The sequence below is a fragment of the Doryrhamphus excisus genome, linkage group LG17 (assembly GCF_037039965.1).
Source record: "Doryrhamphus excisus strain RoL-2023G ecotype Guam linkage group LG17, RoL_Dexc_Guam_v1.1, whole genome shotgun sequence".
In the NCBI taxonomy this organism is placed as follows: Eukaryota; Metazoa; Chordata; class Actinopteri; order Syngnathiformes; family Syngnathidae; genus Doryrhamphus; species Doryrhamphus excisus.
The window spans coordinates 8,505,573-8,529,028 of NC_136373.1; the positions used below are offsets into that span (position 1 = coordinate 8,505,573).

Consider the following 23,456-nt stretch of genomic DNA (forward strand, 5'->3'; position numbering starts at 1 on the left):
TTTCAACAAGAGCCGTTTGTCGGGGTCAGAAAGCAATTTAAAACCTCCATTAATGAGACTAGAAGACAGGGAGGGAGTGAGAGCGGAGGGAGAAGGAATGGAGAGAAGAATGAGACGAGGTAGTGAGAGAAGAAGAGGATGAGGAAGAGGAGGGAGGGCCAGGCTGGGGTGTCAGCCATCAAAGCAGGCCAGGAGAAAAGAAGCCAGGTGCTGGTTGTGGGAATGTGCTGTCCATGGTTCCAGGGACCAGGGAGCTGGTGGGGGCCACAAGGTGGGGGTGAGCAGGCTGGTAATTAGCCAAGCCTGAAGGAGAGGGAAAGAGGGCCCTCCGGGGCCTGCGGGGACAGCCCCTCCGAGAGGATACCATTTGCACTTCTACGGGAGCCGCCAGCCTTGGGCCACAAAGAAGGGGAAAAGGGGAACTATGGCATCCTTTATCAGGCCGGACAAAGACGCCGCATCTTTTCAAAGGAGACCGGAGAGAGAAAGAGAACCTCCAGTGTTCCAGAGGACATGGAAAAACACAGGGGAAGAAAGAATCCTTGGACTGATCAGGAGTGAGAGAGTGCCAGTGTGTGGGTTGCGGAGCAAGACGGGAGGTTACGGTCATGCTGTGACCCAGTCAGTCCTCTGAGGCATCAGAAATCCACTCATGTCCACCCGCACCACACACAGAGTTACTAGACTTGATTCCTCGGGCAGAACAAACATGCTGCCTTTTCAAGCTGTAACAATATTAAAAAGTTACCTTTTCGTGAAGAAAGCTGCATCTCGTGAGAGATGGGCACCCTCCATTTTGACATTATCACAGCATCTTAAGAGATCTGCCCCCACGTCGAGTGAGGCAAAGTGGAGGTCACTGACATTACTTTTACCTATTTACCTTTGGGGGGAGTCTGCACGTCTGCTGAATGGTGGCCTTTGAGGCTGCAAGGCTTTGTGCCCGAGTTGGAGAGCAGCCTGACAGTCTCTGCTGAGTGAAGGCCAAATGTCAGACGGGTCATGTGATAAGGCATTTCAGAACTACGTTTAGGGCCTCTCACTGAAGAGGCTTGAAGAACCTCAAGATGCCCCCTCGCTCCCTCTCTTTCTCCTCTTCCTTTCTTTTCTCTCCCCCTCTCTGTCCCCGCTTTCTGGACACAAAATGCCATTTGTTGTCCGTCAGTCAGTAGCGCAGGGCCTGGGCCGGACTCAGTGCTGAAAGCTCCATTCACACACCCTCTCACCCAGGGATGTTTTTGCAATTTAATATTTTCACACGCAGGCTGCTTCGCCGTTACTTTGGAACCGTAGACTTGGCAGGATGAGGCTGGGGGTTTGAAGGGGGGGGCCTCTGAGACAGAGGGGCTGAGAGGGTGGGTAGGAGGGGGTCAGCACAAGGGAATGGTAGTGTTGGTAAAGGGGAAGACGGCTAATGGACCGTCTTGAAATGTTTCAGCCAAGCCCCCTACAACATCTACAAACAAGTACACACACACCCATGATCCCACACATCACACACACACACATTCTGGCCAACTCATCACTTCAAAAACAATCTGACTCTTGGTTAATGAGGGCTGGGGGCTCTTATTTCATTCATTCGTCACACGACCCTAACCGAGGCGTTCCTCCATCACCATCACTCAGATTGTTGTGCAACATCTTTTAGGGTCCGTTTACATCACCCCGTTTTAAGTAAAAAGTAAAAAGAAATGTCTTGTTTTGGCTGTTAGCTTACATATCAGAGATCACATGTATGAATATTGCTTTTAAACCGATGGGAGGATCTCCCACTGAATGTTCTAAACTCCTCTTTCAATGCAGTGCTATATTGAGCAGAATCATGCTAGCCGGCGGATGTTGTAGGTCAACTTCCCATAGCTAACATGAAGTCATCTTGTTTATATGGACCAGCCAGGACACCCCTCATGGTAGTTTAGCACTAGCTTGGCTGCAATCGTCACAGTTAGCTGCAATAAGTGTGCAAACCTTTAGGCACACCAATAAGATTTGTTTATAGTGTTGTAAAATAATTGTTGTGGCCTATTTTGGCTTCTGACCGTGTGTGAGTTTGAAATAAACGTAAGCTTAGATGAACACCAGGAGCCATAAACTCACTGTGGATGCAGATTGAACACCTTAAAGCCCATAGTAGCAAGTAGAACTAGTAGTAATTAGTATAAGCTTAGCCAACAGTACATTTTGTTCAAATGGGTATTAAAACTTAATAATGTCAATTTATTCCGCACACCACATTCTACTTAATGAAAGTGAAAAACACTAGTTGAGGAACTTTTCTCCGGGGAGGTTCCGTAATCAACATGCCAGCAGCTTTCTTTTATAAATAAACAGCAGCCAGTTATATGGGCCTAATTATGTTGCAGCGTGGAGGAGCTAAGAAAAGAAACTTACATCAGTAATGTAGCAGAGCCAATTTTCGTGGACAGCGGCGCTCGAGAGAAGTGGCCAAATACGCATAAAGGCATTCATCTGGAGGGGCTAACACCCCACTTCCCCTCCTCACTCTGTCCATGATTGTGGCAAAGAAAGTTATCCCAAGTATTAAACAAATATAGGGGCCGCTGAGGCCTCCGCTCATGCGCCTGACAGGGTCATTGGATAATGACAGCTCAATTACTGTGAATCTTCTTGTCCGCCGCCCAGCCAGTACAATCCTCAAACCCTCCCTACCCGGAGCGGCAAATTTGTCAAACCCACCAAAACGATGGGCTTGACAGTGTAATCGCTAACCGTCCCCACCAACATGAAAGAGGCCTTTATCTGGCCAAATCAAAGAACCTGATCTGAGAGAGAAAAGAAGGGGGGGGGTGACCGGACAGAAACGTCTCACTCTGCCCCCGTGAGACGTGGAGATGTCTCTAATCCGCTTTAATGAGACACAGCGAGCACATCTTTGCAGTAATGATGAAACCCAGTGAGAACCTTAGTGAAGAGGAGGAGGGAGGGAGGGAGGGAGGGAGAGAAAGAGGAGCAGGGGAGATAGAAGTGAAGATGGAGCCAAGGCTTTGAACTGGCGGCCCAATGAAAACAGAAGAACGCTGAGGGAGTTTGAGAGCCACGCTGCCTTCACACACTGTGGGCTATTTAAGGGGCAGACGGACAAATAACTCAGGGGAGGGCGGTTTATCTGTTTTCATATCCGGACAACACGAGCATCATCAACAATGTCAGACTGCAACTGGGGACATGTCCACACGTATGCTGTTATATACTATCCATACAGGAAAATTCATTTATAATCAAATTTATATTGTTGTAGTGATTATCCCAAACATTCATAGGGTAGAAATACATAGACAGAATCCAAAAGTCAAAAATACACAGTATTGCGGTAAACTGTGAAAACCAAGCTGCACTGAAAGCCTCATTCACAACAAACAACAGTAATGGAGGAGAATGAGAATGACTTGTATTTACTCCTCGGCTGTGAGTGTTGACCACAATCAGGAGTCAAATTGGATAAAAAAAAATTAAACTGAAGGCGGAATAAGAAAACTGACTGTCGCACAAAAGTGGGAACAGTGGAGTATAATACTAGATGTTAATTCATGACAAAAATTTGATTTAAAATGTTGTCAATAGTATTGATTATCGACACTAATTTGTCAGATATATATCATAAAATTTGTTATCATGACGGACCTAGGTGCAAGACTCCAACTGTGTCCAACTACTTTTGTTTTGAAATCATTAAAAAGTTTCAGCATTTGATAAAGACAGCACTTAATTGAAGAAATACGTCATGGAAAAAAAGTAAAGTAAGTAAAAGTGACGTTAAATGTTCATTTATCTCTTGTTTAACACTGTTTTCTGCATATAAAACTGTAATCGTAAAACTATTAAAAGATGCTTTGTGTTAGCATTTTTGCCTGTCTGGAAAGGCTTCATTAGTTTTGCATTATTGCTTATGGGAAAAATTAATTTGGCTAGTGTCCGTTTCGGTTAGAGTCGGACCTTCTGGAACAAATCCGTACAATTCCACTGTATTTCATGATTTATTTAACAACACTCTCCGCAAAGTTTTGTGGAACTTACTTGAGTGAGTTCAACAAAAGCGATAAAGTATCCAAGTTGTCAACCTACACAAACATTTTGGAGAAGGAAAGAAGGTGGCACCGGGGACAAGAGGTTGAGGATCAAATAAAAAGAGCCAAGTCAGGACAAACGAAGAAATAAAAGGAAAAAAAATAGGCAAAAGAGGGAGAAAGTGACCTGGCTAATGCCAAACAAATCGGGATTAGACCCAGATAAGACTAGTCACAATGCTGAGCAATCCCCAGGATACCAGGACGTGGAGGGAATCATGAGGGCTGCTCCAACAAGCTCATTAGGACTCCACACATTTGCCCCTCGTCTGGCAAACAGCATGCACGTCTTAACAGTGGGTGGTGCAAAACTCACGCCAGACACGCACACAGAAGGAAAAAGAGAGAGAAAAAGAGAGGGAGAGAGAATCAAATTTATTTTAATGAGATGAACTGGTAATCAATTGATAACTGCGCTGGTTAGCTAATGTATTCAATATTTATTGATATTGTTTAACACCCAAATCGCATCGGTTACATAATAGATTTAGACATTTCCGCTTAAAAAGATTTACATTTTTAAAACATTTAAGTTGCAAAAAGTGCATCTTCAGTGACATATTGCAGCCACAGGCTTTGTTGGACTTCAGATGGTTTGCCACCAGCTGCTTATAAATATCAGGTTTATAGTTTCCAAGAAACTCTGAAGGAAAAGTCCATTTCTGCTCCTGTTCATGTAATTTGTCTACATGCATGCATCAAACCAAAACATTGTATGTAATAACTGCAGACATAAAATAAAATGAATGTATTGGAATGTTCAGACAGGCGTTCAGATACAACCAGCTTATGGACACACTGCATGTTTTGATAAACTACCGTTTCTCCATTATTCTGCATACATTTCCTGACCGTATCTTCTAAACTATAGCCAGCCTTCAGTTCTGATTTACTTTTTCTTTATTAATGATCGAAAGCAAGAAAAAATTCCCTACTTTTGTTACGGAAGCATTTTGCTTGCAGACCAGTGTTTTTAAACAAAAAGCCTGCCCCTTTTGCTGGCTGAAGGGTACAAGGAAAGGAGGATGGGGGTTGCTACAAAAGAAAACATTACGAGTACATCTAAAACTGCCAAATGATGTTTTCACAAACACAGCAGATGAGGTCATGGAGCAAGGCGGGAAAGAGGGATAGCCTATTTGCCAACTGGATAATGTGAGGTCAGCGTATCAGCGGGATTTGGAGCCATGTGCAAGAGCTTAATGCTTCATGGTATTTGTATGTCAACTAAATATGCAACTTAGCCAGCACCACACTGAAGGAAGAGTGTGTAGATGAGGCGCCCACCCATCGATGTGCCACCCTCAACAAGGGTCAGAAGTCAATGGTAGGTCCTCCAACAACTGTACAAAGTACAGTTATGAACACAAACCAAGGTTGTATGGTTTGAAATGATGCTTTAAACCTCCCGTGGATGGAGTACTCCCACAACACATCTCCCCATTGCATGTTGCCTACGGGTACCAGCCCCCGGCCTTCCCTTCACCGTAATCTGAGGCAGCCGTGCCCTCGGTGTCGGCCCATCTGAGACATGCCTGCCTAGCCTGGCGCAACACCCGGGGTGCCCTTTTACACACGGCCAAGCGGAATCAACAACTGGCCAACCATCATTGCTCGGTCGCTTCCAACTACAAGATGAGGGGGGTACTGTCATGTTCCACCGCCAGGCCCTTCCTGTCCTCTGTTCTTCCCTGCCTTCTCCTGGGTGTGAGTGTTGCTCTGTGCATGGTTCCTCTTATGTTTTCTTTGTTCTTAGCGCCATTGCTTTTTGTTGCTTAGCTCCCCAAAAGCCTGCATTGAAGACCACTTTACCTGCACACCTGCCTCCTTCCTCTGCATCTGGGATCCAGCCCTAGTCCGCACACAACAAGTTTTGAGCAATCCCAAACTTCTTTTAGGGCTCACTTCCAAATGTGCAAACCTCATTATCTGAAACTTTGGCATCGTTTAACCAAATAATACTACATTTGAACTACATTTATAGGTCAGAAAAGTGGAAAAAGCATAATACATCCCCTTAGAGACACACACACGCACACACATAGGCAGCCACAACTCATGCTGTTTGGTTGACATTTGCAGGAAACCTTTCTCGTTTGTGATTGACTGAGGTTAAATCCTATCATTGCCTCTAATCTTGTCGTCACTAAATGAAACAGAAAGCTTTGGAAGGGAGCGCAAGAGTCACTTTTACCACTAAAACTAAAACTTTTATTGAACGCTGACATTCAACCATAGATAGAAATACAACGGCTGAATAAAAATGAGATTGATTGACACAGAGAGGCATCTAATAGTTTTATGGATTACCCTATTGATTGGCATGACAGTAAACATATTACAATACAGTGTAGTTCTGATACCGTTTCACTGGATGTCACTAGATTTTGCAGCTGTGCCTAATGTTGTGTCCTATGAGTGGACTGTGAGACGTGGACCTTGATATTCTTGTTCCGACATGACGGTAATGTCTGAAATCTTGTTGGGGGTTTTTTAAACATTTAATGGCACATGTGTGTCCAGTTTAGAGAGCTATCCTGGGCAAAGCAGCACCATTAGAGAAGAGTGACTGAATCACTGTGGAAGTATGAAGTATGAAAAACAATGAGTGTGTGAGTAAGAGAGTTGTAAAAGTGACTAAAAATTTAATATTCTAATAAATGCAGATAGCCAGAATTGACAGTAGGTGAGTCATCATGTATTCACATTTCTCTAATTTACACAAAATTGAAAGAGACCTTCGGGCTTCGAGACAAGCGAGTGGAAATGTGACCTGCACATTTACTTTAAAAGTCTGCTCTTTCAATCTGAAGTTATACTTACAGTACATAAAGTAATTCATCTGTATTCATATCATTTTATGTGAATCAAATGAAGACCATATGCTACAGAACCAGACACCACTTTGGATTTACTGGAAGTGCAACAGTAACTTTTCTCAATTTAAAGAAGGAAAAAAAGTTCCTTTTGACAAGTTACAAAGTGGCAAAATCATTGTAAGGTTTAATATCAGCCACCAGATCAGAATAGAATAATTGTGCGTTCAGTGAAGGAGCTCTTGTGGAGCAGATATGGAGGTACTTTGGGGAAGTCCACACTCAGCACGTCACATGTACAGATGTGACGGGATGAGAAACTGACATTCCCCAAAACCGCATACTTGTTTTTTTTTAATGAAATGCTTAAAACGCCCAAAATGTCAGGGAATAATTGAAACTAAGCTAACATCACAGAGACTGTTCTTTACCTAAAACATTATTACTGTAACAACTACTGTATATAAGTGAAGGTTTCTAGAGAGCACACAAGCATGATATTGCTTTTGACTTTATAACCAGTGAACTCCAACACTATAATGAAGACGACCACACTCGGATTAAATAAAACAATTTCAAACCTAAATCAAACTGAGTTGGAACACTAAAGACACATTCAACACAATGTGTGTGTTCAGCGAGGGATGGGGACCTGCATATTGGGGGGTGAGGGAGGGGGGGGCGAGCTCAGCCAGAGGTTACACCACTGGATTTAAAGTGTTATGGGTTGGGCCTTGTTACTTCTGTCAAAACAATCATCAAATGCGTCAGAGGCAAGTTCATGACTGCAGATTTGTCTATCAGCAACCTTATAACTTCACATTTAAGCTACACTTCAATCAATCTGGAAATAGCACGCCAAAAAAATGCCATAACATAAGCAGCGTGATGAGACTACTTGTGCACATTCAGCACACGCACAAAAAACACAACATGTACTCTATATATATACATATACAGTATTATCAATTTGGGAGTGCAGACACAAACAAACACAAGCCATTGATAATCAATTGCTTGGTTAAATTGTGGCCGGAATCATTGAACACCTTCTGGGTCCTCATGTGGAGAAAAACTGTTACATCTTAATTAGTTGAAGTGTGTGCAGGTTACACACTGACAAACTTAAACTACACACACAGTCAACTGGTCTTAATTGAGCCAAACTCCAATACAGAGATATGGACCAAATCAAATATCATAATACAAAAAAAACTCTTTGTGTGTGTGTGTGTGTGTGCGTGGTGTGTGTGTGTGTGTGTGTGTGTGTGTGTGTGTGTGTGTGTGTGTGTGTGTGTGTAGTGTGTGTGTGTCAAAATTATAGTAACTGAGACTAGAAAAGCACAAAACACAGACTTTCAATACAAATACAAATACTGTAATAGGATTTAAAAATGCAATTGCAGTTCTAGATGATTTATGAAACAATATTATAGTTCCTCTTCCTGACTGTAAAGAACAGCAGCACTCTACGGATCAGCTTCCATCGAAATGCAACACACACACACACACACACACCTACACAAATATGCAACATGTGGACATTTTTCCGTTTCCGGGCACCGCGGCCTTTAGTTGAACGTATGCGTGGGGGGCTGCTGGTTCAATGTGGGGAAAAAACAAAAAAGGAGCTTAAAATGTAGAAACATCGACGAAAACACACGTGCGCGCGCGCGCACACACACACACACACACACACACACAGTGTGCATATGCAAGTGCATGTGCAGCTGACTATTTCACATGTCCCATTCAAAAGTTTGAAATGATTTTCATTTTGTCCATGCCTTCTGCCACTCAATGTGAGGTCTGCACCACGCATGCAACTGATGTGGAATCGGTGCAGGAGTATTTGTGTTCATTAGCACCAGGATCAACAGACTATCAACTTGGGCTATTTGGAGATCAGGACCAAGAGCAAACCGCTGGCAAGAAGCAGGATGCTCAACACCTTTAAGCAATTATATACTAAGCAGAGCAATTAGCCCCCTTTGCCCTTTTTTTTGCCTTCCTTCCTTTCCTTTCGCCTTAGAACCTAAAAAACGCTCTCCTGGTAAAATAATAATACTGTTCAATAAAATGATGACTATTTAATTCCAATACTACAATTCAGACACAAATTAAACTTGAAATTGATTTTTTAAGTACCTGTAATGTGAGTTGTCAATTGTACTCTAAATTTATACAATTTTAGCAGTAAGTGAAATTGAGTTTGCCATTGTTACAGGACTGCTCAACGTTATTTAACAGGCTTGCAGTTCATTTCTAGGAGATTAACAAGGCTAATAATTAAATTGGTTTATAGTACCAAGCATCAAAATAATAACATAGAAAATCTAAAACAACAATTTCAAAATAAATGTTATAATTATAGGACTGGGTATTTCTACTAAACCGTGAACTATGAGTGGAATTAATGCAGTACAAATACAACATCCATACAAAGTCATAATTAGGCCAATCATCATCATTTGGTCATTACCTTCTTAACGATTAAATCAAATGAACCTGAAGGGTGCATTCACGGCGAAAAATATAGGATCATTGTAATTAATAGAAATCAATAACAATATGAAATACATTCCCAACAAGAGCACAAAAACGAATGCGCCCAATGTCCAAATGTGACGCACACAGCGCACTAAAGTGCATGTTTGCGTCTCACAGATGAAGTAGGTCTGCTGAAGGAAAGCGTGCACTGCTGTGTGCATGCCGTGTGTGCGTGGGACAGTGCCACAGCGCCCACTATTACGCTAGCTGGGAATGTGATTTCACAACACTTTATTCAAAAGGGGGAAAAAAGTTAGGATGCAACTCGGCAAGTTGCATGAACAATCCCGCAATTCCAAACAAAGATATGGAGCCAAAGGTGGACGATTTCAAGGGTGAGATTTGCGTGTTTGTGCTTCGAGACGCCGAAGAAGCACCGGCGTCGCTTCTCATCCCACATGAAACTTTACGCACGGAAGAAAACACCGCAAACAAGCAGCAATGTAGCGTCCAAAAACTTATCTGTGAAACAAAAAGTTTCACCCCCGCCCCCACCCCCTCTCTGCCATATGACAAATGACAAGGACACTTTTGGACGTCTCGGCGTACACAAGAAGCGCGACTTTTAGGAAGCCGGGCAGGAAAGGGAGAAAAGAGGGAAACGCAGGACCTACTTTTAGCCAGTTTTCTCGCCCTCGCCTTGGATCTCATCTTGTCGCCTTGTAGATTCCTCTCGTCGTCCTCCGTGAGCCCAGAAGCAGCAACAACACTATCTTCATCTCACCAGCATTGTCAGTTTGGACACCTTCGCACATGCGCACAGGCCATTCAATCTGACACCCTCGCCCGGGCCAAAAAACTTTCCAATGTATTCATCATCATCACTTTTTTTCTTGTCCTATCGTCTCCCCTTTAGATCACTTATCTCTTCCCCTCCTCCTCCTCTCCACTACCTCCTCCTCCTCATGCTGCTCTCTCCTCACAGTCTCACCTTCTCTCCCTCCTCCCCCCTTCCTTCCTTACCCCTTCAGCCCCAGCTCCCAGCTCCCAGCCCACCCAGCTCCGCTCCTGCCAGCGCCCACTTCCATTTAACTCAAGGCGGCAACGTGCTGCCCTGCAGCCGACTGTACTCTGCAGCGAGGTAAGGACTCACTCTTGTTATTTTTATTCTAGCAGCATTCTTTTTAATATTGCAACCATTTGCTGACATTCTTGTGTGTCTTTAACCATTTTATTAACGCACAATTTCTCCATTATTTTTGCAGATTGATTGACAATGGGGGAAAAAAGTTTGTAATTGGATGTTAATTATTCTTCATGTGTCAAGGAGTTCTTTTTAACTACATGGATGAGCTTTATGGGGTATTACTGCTGAGTGTGTGTGTGTGGGGGGGGGGGGGGGGGGGGGTGTACAGTGCAGTGTTGCCTCCGGGACAAGCAAAAGCCTTTAATGCATGCAGTATGCTTCTTCCAAAAACAGAAGATTTCTCTTATTCCCATCATTTTTTATACAACGTTTACGTGTTGCATTTGCAGAAGCTGCTCTTTTATGAATTATGAAAGTGTTAAATGAAAGAAAGTATTTGAGCCCATGCAGGCCTCCGTGACTTAAACCAAGCAGGACTTTGCACCCGTTTGTTTGTTTTTGCTGCAGGCATGAAGAAAACACAATGGCTGCTAAAGTAAGCTATTTTACATTGAAATCTGCAGAATCATTTCTCCTAATTTTCATGCATGAGATGATAATCCAATGATGATGATTATTATTATTTCTAGTAATAGTAGTATTATTAATTATTTGATCGCAAAGTCACATTATGCATTATGTATTACACAAAGCTGAATAAAGTCTTGTCAAGCACTGCATTTTAAATTGTGTGCGGTGGGCTGGGCTCCACATGGTGCCTAGGCCTGTAGCCTACATGTCATATGGGAATGGTTTCCGTCTGGGTTTTGGCTAAATAAAGGCGGCTCTGTGTTGGAGCCTATTAAAGATCGGTGATGATGGAGCGACCGCAGTTGGGCTGAAAGGCGCACACATCCTGGAACTGCTCACTCACTAATCCAGACACACCGGGTTTTTTTTCTCCTTCTTCTTCCTTGTATTATTATTATTATTATTATTATTATTATTATTATTATTATTATTATTATTATTATTATTATTATTATTATTATTATTATTATTATTATTATTATTATTATTATTATTATTATTATTATTATTATTAATTTCTCAACAGCAATGACAACCACAACAACGAAGTGTTGGCCTATCGGGTCAATGATTAAAATGTCAAGAAAAAGCCACAAGCTCATCCAAGACGGTTCAAGCATGCCGGACTGAAATTGCCACAGGGTGTTTTCCCGAGAGTGAAAGTGAAATAAAGAGTGTGATCATTAATCAATAATAATCAGGAGCAATTAGCATAAATTATTGGAGCAAGCCTCGGGAATGTGACACTATTTTTTCTGTTTTGTAAAATGTGAATGTCTTTGAAAAATGACATTACATGACTGGGAACATATAAAATGACTATTTATTAAATTGTTTGTTTCTGGTATTCTGGTATACATGATATTATATATTTTATATATTTTTATAGTTTTTATATATGTGATATTTTTCGTTATTCGAGAACACGTTCACATATTTTCTATGAATTCAAGATTGAGCTGTACATTTGACAATAAATAATAATGTGCCGTGCAAAGGTTTGAACGCCTTTAGTGTGTAAGGAGAAGGGGCGACATGCCATCAGTGATGGATTAGTTAATATATCGATTAGATCAGCCTCAAAGACAAATACTGAATAAAGACTAACAATGAACTACTTTGTCACATGTATTTGCATCATAAACAATTATCCTTGCTAGGAAAAGTGTCTTTGGAGTGTTTATTTGCCCACTTCTCCCTCTTTGGGCTGCTAGAGTGCTGACTTTACCCAGAAGAGGCAACTCATGGTCAGCCCACCTTGCCGTCAATTCCAGTCATTAGAAGAAAGACACAGCAAACAATAACACTACCCCACCTTGTGCATACTGTTATTTGCATTAGTCGATGTGCCTAATATTATGGCAGGCCAGTGCACATAAACACACTCTATTTGGAGTTGCATGGCTCTGTCTGTCAGCTTCAACAAACTAAACATGCTGCGTGTGATCCTCCACACCTTTTCTATACGTGAAGGTCACACTAAGTGCAGCCAAAACCAAAGTAAAAAGTGTAAACATGAAATAGCGAAAGCAGCACATACTGCATGCATGGGCCAACCAATGAGCTGCAAAGCTAGGGGGGTGATGGTAGTAATATTAGAAATAATAATTTAAATGGTGCGACATAGCAAACCAATAGCAGCAGCGATTTCGTCCACTGTTTTGTGTGCGTGTTGGAAAAAAGGGGGGGGGGGCAAAAGTATTTTTACTGTGGATTGGTGCGGTCAAGACTGCGGTGACTGAACCACACAGGCACCACGCACGCACACACACACACACACAATGAAACCCAAGCTTGATCCGCAGTGAAAAGGCTCCGGGTTTCTGGATTAGACCTTTAGTGGAGATAACATCGGCCCACATTGGACATGTGAGACACCGCGAAGTCCACATGCAGGCCCGCATCGGAGCCCGGAGTCCACTTGGGCTGTGGGGTGTAAATATGGCCAAAGTGAAGTTGCCGTGGTAATTATTAGTCTTTAATTGGCTTCAGGACCTTGGACGTCGACAGGAAAAGGCAAATGTGACCCTAATCCAGCAGGTTTATTTCTATGGTGCTTTTTTAGGATGCCTATTCTTTATTAATTATTCAACAATTTGTATGACCGAACACGATTGGTCAGATTTTTGCACACGATATAAAAATGTTTTTTTTGTTTTTTACGCCAAAATATAAAAATCGCAGGTAGCCTGCTGTATATTTTATGGTGCACACTACATAATCAGCACATTTTACATAATTCATCAATTATATTAATACAATTCCAAACATCAAATCTATAATTGTTACACAAATTTACAAAATCGAAATTAACAAAATATGACGGCCGACTATATTAATAGTCTTGTTCTGGTGACTGATTTATTAATTTGGTTGAGGGGAACTTACAAACTTCACGAGAAGACACCATGTGATTCTCCCTCAGCCAATCAGCAAAGAAGAAAAATATTACAGTATGATCAAAAAGGGCTAAATGAAAATAATATAATGATTACACAATTGATTCGTACAAGTGACATTCATTGAATTCCACTGACTGCCTATAGATGTTAGATTTACAGTATTTTTGAGCGTGCCTCATATAGAATTAACCAAAATAAATACAAAAATGGCGAACATTAAAGTTGTTAACTATAAAACAAGAAGGAATCTGAGCGGGAGAATATACTGTCATTTTTTTAACAGCAAAGCAGCCAGTGCCATCATCATTAACGTTGTTGTTGTGTTTAATTAATCGCTCGTTAATGTCGCCATCTATTTCCCAGCAGGGCAGACGAGCGAGCAAGTGACAGCAGCGCCAAACAACTGCACATTAAAATATGGCCCGGGGGCTCGGGTGAAAATTACCCTGATGTAGAAATGACCTTAATATGAGGTAATCAATCACGCTGTCTGTCGGGACACTGGGAATCACAATGTTAATCTTTGAGTTTGGAAAATGGCCTGTCATATTTTACAAGTCAGCCAAAGAGCGCGCACACACACGCGCGCGCGGGACATCGTTAGTTCGTTGCCACATAATTATTTGGATAAAATGCATTCATAGATGGCAAAGGCCAACAGGCCCCAAGGCCTTTTATGGAGCATTTATTAAAATAATATAAAAATAAAAATATGAAAACACCACACATTGTTTGACTACAACAAAAATATTGCAAAATCCATTAGTATTAATAGGAATAATTACAAAGAAAAGATCTACATAGAAATGCGGTTTAGACATGTGATGTAATATCATTAAAGAAAAAGTATATACTTATTGTATTAATTTTTACATAGTGAAAAACCACCGTTCCATTATGTAATTTAATCAGCACAATTTTCCATTAAATGTACTATTCACTGGAAAAAGTTTGGAAAAAAAACTCAAAAAGGGAAAAGGGATTTATTATTATTATTATTATTATTATTACTGTTATTATTATTATTATTATTATTATTATTATTATTATTATTATTATTATTATTATTATTATTATTATTATTATTATTATTATTATTATTATTATTATTATTATTATTATTGGCAGTAATAAAGTACAACAGACAACCTTTGGGTAATTCATCATAAATATAGGACAATGTGTCTGTCGTCTAATTAAAGCAGCTGAGTTAAAAGAACTGGTGGAAGGTAACAAGCAGCTGTAAAATGACACAGACAACAATTGTTAAATATGAGGAGTCATCTAGAACACAATTATAATCCCCACTAGGTTGTAAAGTGAGTGCCATTATGCAAACTAAGTCCAGTATAATGCACAACACTAATGGAGGCGTTTCAGCACCAATAAGTTACACAGACATACACTTACTCACACACACTTGGCTGGCGACACAAGACTCAGCATCAAGTGGGAGTCAGTGCGTGTTATCATTAACAACTGTGGACAGATCCAGCAGAACGGGCCAAGCCCACAAGCAGCCATTTCACACCCGCCTGGCATGGCAACAGGTTAAGACTGCAAGGGGGGAAGGGGGGTCGGTGGCCCTCAGCAGCCCTTTCAAGTGCACCCTGGTTGTCATCTTTGAAACAATCCCCCCTTGAAAGTCCAACATGATATTTGTGTTCTCACCTCCAGAACAGACCCGAACATGGGATTTGGCTGTTCACCTTTGGAGGCCATGTCGCACTGCTACTGGGAGACCGTTCCACTGGGGTGTGCAGCAAAGTTCATCCTTTCCTGTGCATTATCTATAAAAAGACAAACAAATGGGATTGTTTTGACATTGTTTATCACATCAACATCAATACACTGATCAAAATCTGTGATAGTGAAACCAACAACAAAAAAGGAATCACTGCTTTTGATCTGCCATGCTTTGTTTCTGTTGAATGGATGCGGTTGAATTGTTTAAAACCTTTAAATCTCACCTTCAACAGATGTGATCATTATAACGCATGTGGGGGGGGATGACGTCAGTGCAGCTATGGGGCCCCGTGCACAACACAACTCACACATGCAACAATGCTGCTCAGCAACGGGAATGGAATAGTGTCATACCTAATGGAACTATGTCTAAGATGTTTCCAATGTCGAGCATACAGAAGATGGTATATGAAGATGTGCTGCACCAACATTACTGTCATTAAACTCATTTTTGTGCTCATCCAGCCAAGGTATGCAGAGCCTCAATCCAAAAAGGGTTTTCTGCCAATCACAACCAATAACTACAGTTTAACTTGATACACAGCACACATCCAAGAAAGGCTACTGAGTGATGTGTCATGTTTTAGTCCCTTTCCCCCAACAGAAGCAAGTAACTTCCATCGGTGAGAAAAAGCCTATCTCAACCAAGGAATAATGAACCAAGATGGTCAAACACAATGCAAGTAAAAAACATACAAACCCTGAAAACTCCCCTTGCCTCACGATTTCATTTTCTTTGCCTGCCAGTGAGCCGGCTAGATTATTTATTTGTTGTGTTGCACAGTATATAGCTTTGGTGGCATGTCTGTCTGGTGTGTTGCAGTACTGACAGGATGATTAATAGGAGCTCCAGCCAGGGAAGCTGATGGATGTGGTGTAGGGGGGCACTGGCCAACAGAATCAAAAAATAGCAGTAATACCAGGGGTTTGGCATGAATGTACAAATATCTAACTACACTTAAGTGCAACAATATGGCGTGAAAAAAAGGTGGAAGAAGGTAAAGTAGAAGGTAGAATTTCATAGACCAGGCGCAGGCACGATGCACCTGCCCTGCGCCACACCCATGCCACGTCAACACAGTGTGGCCAGTGCATTTTGGCAGCGCAGCCTGGTGCAGCGCAGCCTGGTACAGTGCCGCGCACCCACGCCTTCCCACCGGTGCAAGTGGCAAAGAGGGAGGAGAGAAGTCGTAAGAGGGTTTAACAAATGTATGCCTGTCATTGTTTTTTTAAATGTGCAGGACTGGACTGCGCACCAGAAGCCACAATTCGCATCATGCTCCACGTACGCCACCTCGTGGGACGGGTCATCTGTTCCTGACAGTTCCATTAAACACAACAGCAGGCTAATCCAGGCATCTTGCTTGTTTTCCACCAGTATTCCTGCTCATCGTCAAATAGGAGAACCTTTGAAGGTATTTGTGGTAAAAAACAATAAAAAAGATATATCCTACAGCCAGATTTTAACAACCAACTTTATATTAATCGCTGTTTGTAGTTGTTGTTAATTATTTATGTTTATTGGGTCACTTCCACAAAGTCCACTGAAATGTGGAAAAATCTGCCAGTGAGGTTTTGCTGCCATGTCTGCATTGTGCATTTTACCGCTGCGCTTCACCTGCGCCAGTAATAGATGGGGTCGGAGCTGGCGAGCTTTTAGTGTACCTTTGGCGCAACGTTTTGTCACAAAATTGTCACTGCGCCAATCTGAAATTGTGAACACCTCCCCTGGTGCGCCACCACTCCCATCCAGTCTACCAAATTGGATGCACACAGTGGTGCGCTGGACCAAGTTACCACTGCGTGGTTTGCGCCACCCTCTGCCACCCTGCACCACCTTGCGCTACACCACAAAATTAGAGCCCCATGGTCTTAAAACTTTGAAAAGCTGATGAACGTTTTTTTTTCCATTTCAGTTTAATGGTTGTTTGCAATAAATTTCTTACTCCAAAAATTGCTTTGTCTCCCATTTCTTTTTACATTTTGAAGCTCTACTTAGAAAGCCCTTTAGATTTAACAGCGCAAAATGTCAATTCTTGCATTTTTCCAACTGGTCTTCAAATTTGGATCAGGAGTGTATCAACTAGAGCTTAGCAGAATTGCTCTGAAGAAACCAATGAGTAATTTATACACTTGGCTGTTGAATAGAGACTGTCTCCCAGCAGCAGTGCAATTAACCAGTAGGGAGGTCTGCTGCACAGGCGGAGGGAAGTGTTGAAAGCCTGCCCTCCTGTGTCAGACACACAAACACATGTTGCACACTGGGCTAGTACTCGTCTCCCTTGTTTCTCCTACTTTACATTGCTTCATTTACAAAACTTGGCTTCAACACAATGAGCAGCCAGCAAGTTGCAGGGTACTGAATATTCTGTGTTATGCCATTTGTCTAAGAAAAAGACTTATTAATTCACAATGCAAAAACTTTGTGTGAGCTTTGTGTGAGAGGCAGAAGGAAAGGCACATATGAAAAAAAGCTAACCTGAAAGACCGCAAGAACGCTTTACCATTCCATTACCACTGTGCAGAACTCCTGCATGATTGAAAGCCGGAGAAGACCATACTGACTTTAAATTGTTACCACTTCCTTAAAAACAACAACAAATAAAGCCAAGTGTCAACGTGTGATGCGTATAGCCACAAGGTGATTTAAAGCAATACTCGTTTAAATTAGCTAGAAAGAAACAAGTAGGATGCAAAAGCAATTTCATCACACCGAGGTCAGAAAGGTTTGGGTTTGACGGTGTGGTTCTAGTTCAAACCTTTAGCTTGTTCTACAGTATGGTCCATCTGCACACCAAATTGGCTAGACCGTACAGATATATAGTATAAATATAGAAATGTGTTATGGTTTTATTTTAAGACTAATAATTGAAACTGACTTCCCTTGATATTCTCACACTCTATGTAACCCAATGACATTTGCCATGTTGTAGACCTGGACAAGTTGCCACTCCATTTTATTGACTTTTTACTCCCTGACAGTTGCATTACACAAATGCTGAAAAGAAGGTTATGTTTTAACCTTTACAACTGCTGTGATACTTATAGCCATCAGCTGCCAGCACTTCAACAAATGCAAATTTGGCCTTCAGGGCACCTGGAAGCCTCGGGTTATGGTAATTATGCAGATTTATTTTTTCACGTGTAAGTTTGAAACAATAACTTTGAAATAAATTAAAAAGATAATATAGTAAACAAAAGCAAGTGCAGTCAAGTTAAATATTTACCTTATACGTTAAGTTGCAAGCTCAAGATATTCATTTGGAACTAAAACACCAGAAAGCCTACTGAACCTTTTTCCTTTTAACGAGTTGACTTTAATTTAAGTCACAACAGGAAAGATGGTGCGTCAGAAGCAGCAAAGGTTTGTAACAGTGACAAATGTGTATGTCTATATCTGGAGGGGTGGGGGGGGGGGGTCTGCCTGGGGGGGTTGATTCTGTGTTGCTGGGTGAGCTTATCCAGAGGATCTGTTCTGCTTCAAGAGAATGAGGCAGAGAGGTCCGATATGAATAGCGTGCCACACACTTGCTCTATGATGCACACACACACACACACACACACACACACACACACACACACAAGCCAGGACTTTGTCAGCTTGACCTACCGCTGAGTTTACCAGCACCCCCTCTCCAAAAATTGGAGCTCCAATAACAAACTCCACTGGCTCTTCTGATTGGTGGTGACAAATACTCTCTACAAAGTGGCCACGGGTAATGTCGGCCAAAAAGGCTTGGACGGCCTGTCGGCTCGACTCCATGTCACTCAGTTGAAGCATGTACATGTCCACATGTCACAGTATGCACATAGTTGTGGATATGTATTTTTATGCGTGTTCCCTGTGCTCAATGTAACCAATGCTTTGATTTATTTTTTTGTTAATATTCCTGCTCTGTACTATTGTTGTAAATGGCGAATAAATTATATGTTTAAAGCTCACATATGTTGGTTATTTTGTATCTTGACTGTTGTTATCTAAGAACACTGTGAGTAAGGATGGTTGGTGGAATATTTACCTGCCCACAATTTCAATGAAGCTGGTGAGTTCATTATGACCTTTGACTTTGCTCTCCTTGTTAAAGTGTTAACGCAATGTTAATGCAACATGCTCTACATCGGTTCTCATAATCGGAAAATCTTGATATCAGATTTTTAGGCCGATAATTATCAGTTCCCGATAATATGAGACATCTCTAATATATATATAAAACCATGACAGCCCACATCCTATTTCTAAGTTGGAGCAGCAGAAGAGGAGCACATGAACTCGATGACGGCAAGCGTGGATGTGTGCAGTGGAGCCTGAAGGCGCTCGGGCATCTTATGGTAACCCTTAGTGTTGGTGACAGCAGTGGAAAAGGGAGGAACCGCATGCCTCCTCTGTTCACTGAAGGAAAGAGGGATTTACAGTATACAGGCCTACTTTAGTTTGAAAGACTTCTCAGTATTACTGAATGTCTTGAATTGAAACGCATAGCCTGGCCACAACCATCTGGATTGAATGTAGCAAATATGTCAGGAAATGATTGTTGTGATCCATTTGATTCAACTGGCAGAAAGTTACTGATGCGCTGAGTGGCATCTCAGGTCTTAGACATGTTGGAAGACATCTTCAGTTGTAATGGAAAACATGTTACTTGCTTTTACCAGGGTAATTAATAGCCACATCAAGAGGAATAAAAGAAAAAAAATGGAAGATTACTAAAATGGGGTTAAGAACTATCGAACATACAAAACCTGGAAGGTTAGTGGCGGACTGTTGGCTTCCGGGAAGGAATGCGGTAAGAAAATCATTTGGTGAAACCAAATAGGAAAACATCAACATCTATGTTTAATAATAAAAAGAACAGTCAGGCATTTCCACACACACATTCAAAAATAACTTCACGTTTTGGGACAGCGTTGTATGCGACTTAAAGGGAACTATTTACAAGCCGATGGGCAAAAGGCTTTCGTTTCCTTGGAAGCATGAAGCCTGGACTCGGGAACAATGGAAACAAAACATGTGGTCTGATAAGTCATGCTTGACCCTGTTAAAGAGGGATGGGCACAGAGCCATAAGAAAGCAAATAAAGTGATGAACCCAACATGGTGGCGACGAGTTCATCTGTAGTGGTGGTACTGAGATCTGGGCTAGGAACTCACTGAAATTAAAAAACAAAATGGCCTCAATGAAGTACATGAATCAACTCAACTAGCAGAATGTTTTCCATCAATTGATTCATTCTGGCGTGGTCATAAGGGCGCTAAGTGTCAACTCGTAGTTGGGCAGCATGAGATCATTTTTGCATAGAAGAGTCCAGATCTGAGTCCAGTTTTTGTCACCACAGAAAAGCACCAGGGAAGGGAAATAAAAGTACTAGTAAAATAAAAATTAAAGTAAAATAAAAGTACTGGTAATGGTTTTATTTCATTTGAACATGCATCAGATTCCAATTGAGTGCATCCCATAATCAGTTCACAGTTCCACATGTCCAAAAGGAGTAGGAAGAAGCAAAGCTTATTAAATCCTACCCCTCCATCTGGTACTTTTACAATCAGTAACTGTTACATTTGCTCACTTCCTGCTTTCCTAATATAGTTTAAGTTGTTTTTTTTTATTTCTGTCACGTACCAAAGTATGAGGTGATATGACCATCCAATGACATAATGGGTACCCTAACCCTAACCCTAACCCCCACCTTACCCCTAAACCTAACTAACCCTAACCCTAACCCTGCCCTAACCCTAACTCTACCCTAACCCTAACTAACCATAACCCTAACTAACCCTAACCCTTAACCCTAACCCTAACACTAACCCTACCCTAACCTTAACCCTAACCCTAACCCTAACCCTACCCTAACCCGAACCCTAACCCGAACCTTAACCCTAACCCTACCCTAACCCTAACCCTAACCCTAACCTTAACTAACCTTAACCCTAACCCTAACCCCCACCTTACCCCTAAACCTAACTAACCCTAACCCTAACCCTAACCTAACCCTAACTCTAACCCTAACTAACGCTAACCCTAACCCTAACTAACCCTAACTCTAACCCTTAACCCTAACCCTACCCCAACCCAAACCCTAACCCTAACCCTAACCCTAACCCTAACCCTACCCTAACCTAACCCTAATCCTACCCTAACCCTAACTAACCTTAACCCTAACCCTACCCTACCCCTAACCCTACCCTCAACCCCAACCCCAACCCCAACCCCAACCCTACCCTAACCCGAACCCGAACCAAACCCTAACCCACCCTAACCCTAACCCTACCCCTACCCCTACCCCTACCCTAACCCTAACCCTAACCTCACCCTATCCTACCTACCCTAACCCTAACCCTACCCTAACCTAACCCTACTCCAACCCTAACCCTACTCCAACCCTAACCCACCCTAACCCCTAACCCTAGCCGTAACCCTGACCCTAATTAACCCTAACTAACCCTACCCTAACTAACCCTAACTAACCCTACCCTAACTAACCCTAACTAACCCTACCCTAACCCTAACTAACCCTAACCTAACTAACCCTAACTAACCCTACCCTAACCCTAACTAACCCTACCCTAACCCTAAGCCTAACTAACCCTAACCTAACTAACCCTAACTAACCCTAACTAACCCTACCCCTACCTAACTGTAACCCTACCCTAACCCTAACTAACCCCAACCCTAACCCTAACCCAAACCCTACCCTACCCTAACCCAAACCCTACCCTACCCTACCCTACCCTACCCTACCCTACCCTACCCTACCCTACCCTAACCCTAACTAACCCTACGCTAACCCTAACCCACCCTAACCCTAAGCCCTAACCCTAACCCCTAACCAGTGTCAATATAGTGATATATATAGCACATCATGACTGGTTCAAGACTCTTCATCCTTGTATTTAGCAAACATCAACTGCTTGTATTGTTTCTTGAATTGGCTCATCGTTGTGCATTGTTTGAGGTCCTTACTCAATCCATTCCATAGTTTGATTCCACATACTGAAATGCTATGGCTTTTTAACGTAGTCCTAGCATAGAAGTGTTTCAAATGTACTTCTTCCCTGATATCATATTTCTCCTCTCTTGTAGAGAAGTATTGGATGACATTTTTAGTGAATTGTTTTTTTTTTTGAAGATGAACTATATCAGCAAGTTGAAGTATTTGTGATTTTAGAAATAAGGAGTTAGTATGTTCTCTGTAGGTGGCATTATGAATTATCCTTACTGACCTTTTTTGCAGTACATTTAGCGAGTGAAGATTGCTTTTATAGTTATTACCCCATATTACCCCATATGGGTGAATGAAGTGAATGAATAAATTAACGGGGGGGCCCAGTACAATACGGCTGCAAGTCATAACAAAGGAAATGAACAAGTCAGGTGTGCTTCCTTGTAAATATAAACACTCAGCAATTTGAGTACCAACAGGTAAAAACTCTAGACTGGTCTAAATTGACTGCTGATGTACACCATCACTCCTGTCCCATTACCTAACATGCCCCCCCCCCCCCCCCCCCCCTCAACGTGCCCCGTGTGCCGTGATGTGCTGCGGTAGGTCAGGTTGGGAGAGACGGTGAGCAAACAAGAGAGAAAGGGAGTCACATAAGGGGTGAAAGGGGAGACTTTTATTATCACCATTGTTTCACGCTCCCTGCCTCCGCATTGCCCACTGCTCAAATGTCCACCCTTTTCAACACACCTGACCTCTCCCCCTCCCCATTCACTCCTCTCTCAAATCTCAATTTTGCAAATCCACATTTACCCCACCACCAAGTCCCCACATTTGATCCTCTCCTTTGCCTATCTCCTCCCCCCAACATAACTTTAAATGGGCTCACACTGTGTTCGGAGGGCTGGGGAGGGAAGAGAGGGTGAGAACGGCAGGCAGGGGTGGGGGGGGGGAGTGGCTGGGCTGTAAGGGAGAGTGCACCTGGATGGGCAGGCTTCCTGGACACGCTGTGAGGAGCTATTGTCCTGCATGTCAGCAGCCCCCCTCTTTTAATGGGGCCTGTACATCATCGTTGTGATTATAGCAGATGACTAGGACCCGTGGGGAAGGAGGGGATGGAGATGGTAGATGTGGAAGACGTGCATTTTATATGTATGTGTGAGTGACAGAAAAGGAAGGTATTTATGTGGCTCAGTTTGGGGATGATGTCTAAAACCTCAGGGACCCCCAAATCCCCCAAAGAGTGAAATCCTAGCACT

At 42.2% G+C, this 23,456-nt stretch overlaps 1 protein-coding gene across 10 annotated transcripts in view; it reads right to left on the reverse strand.

Moving 5' to 3' along the window:
- Positions 1–23,456, reverse strand: part of prdm16 (PR domain containing 16) — a 199,079-nt gene that overhangs the window by 137,772 nt on the left and 37,851 nt on the right. Inside the window, exon 1 of one of the 10 annotated variants that reach the window (XM_078798282.1) lies at positions 10,069–10,338. The exons of the other annotated variants lie outside the window; for them this stretch is intronic. Within the exon in view, the coding sequence (XP_078654408.1) occupies positions 10,069–10,105 (37 nt within the window). The 5' untranslated portion in view covers positions 10,106–10,338. Of the gene's footprint in view, positions 1–10,068; positions 10,339–23,456 lie in introns of those variants that run through there. 10 annotated transcript variants of the gene reach the window in all.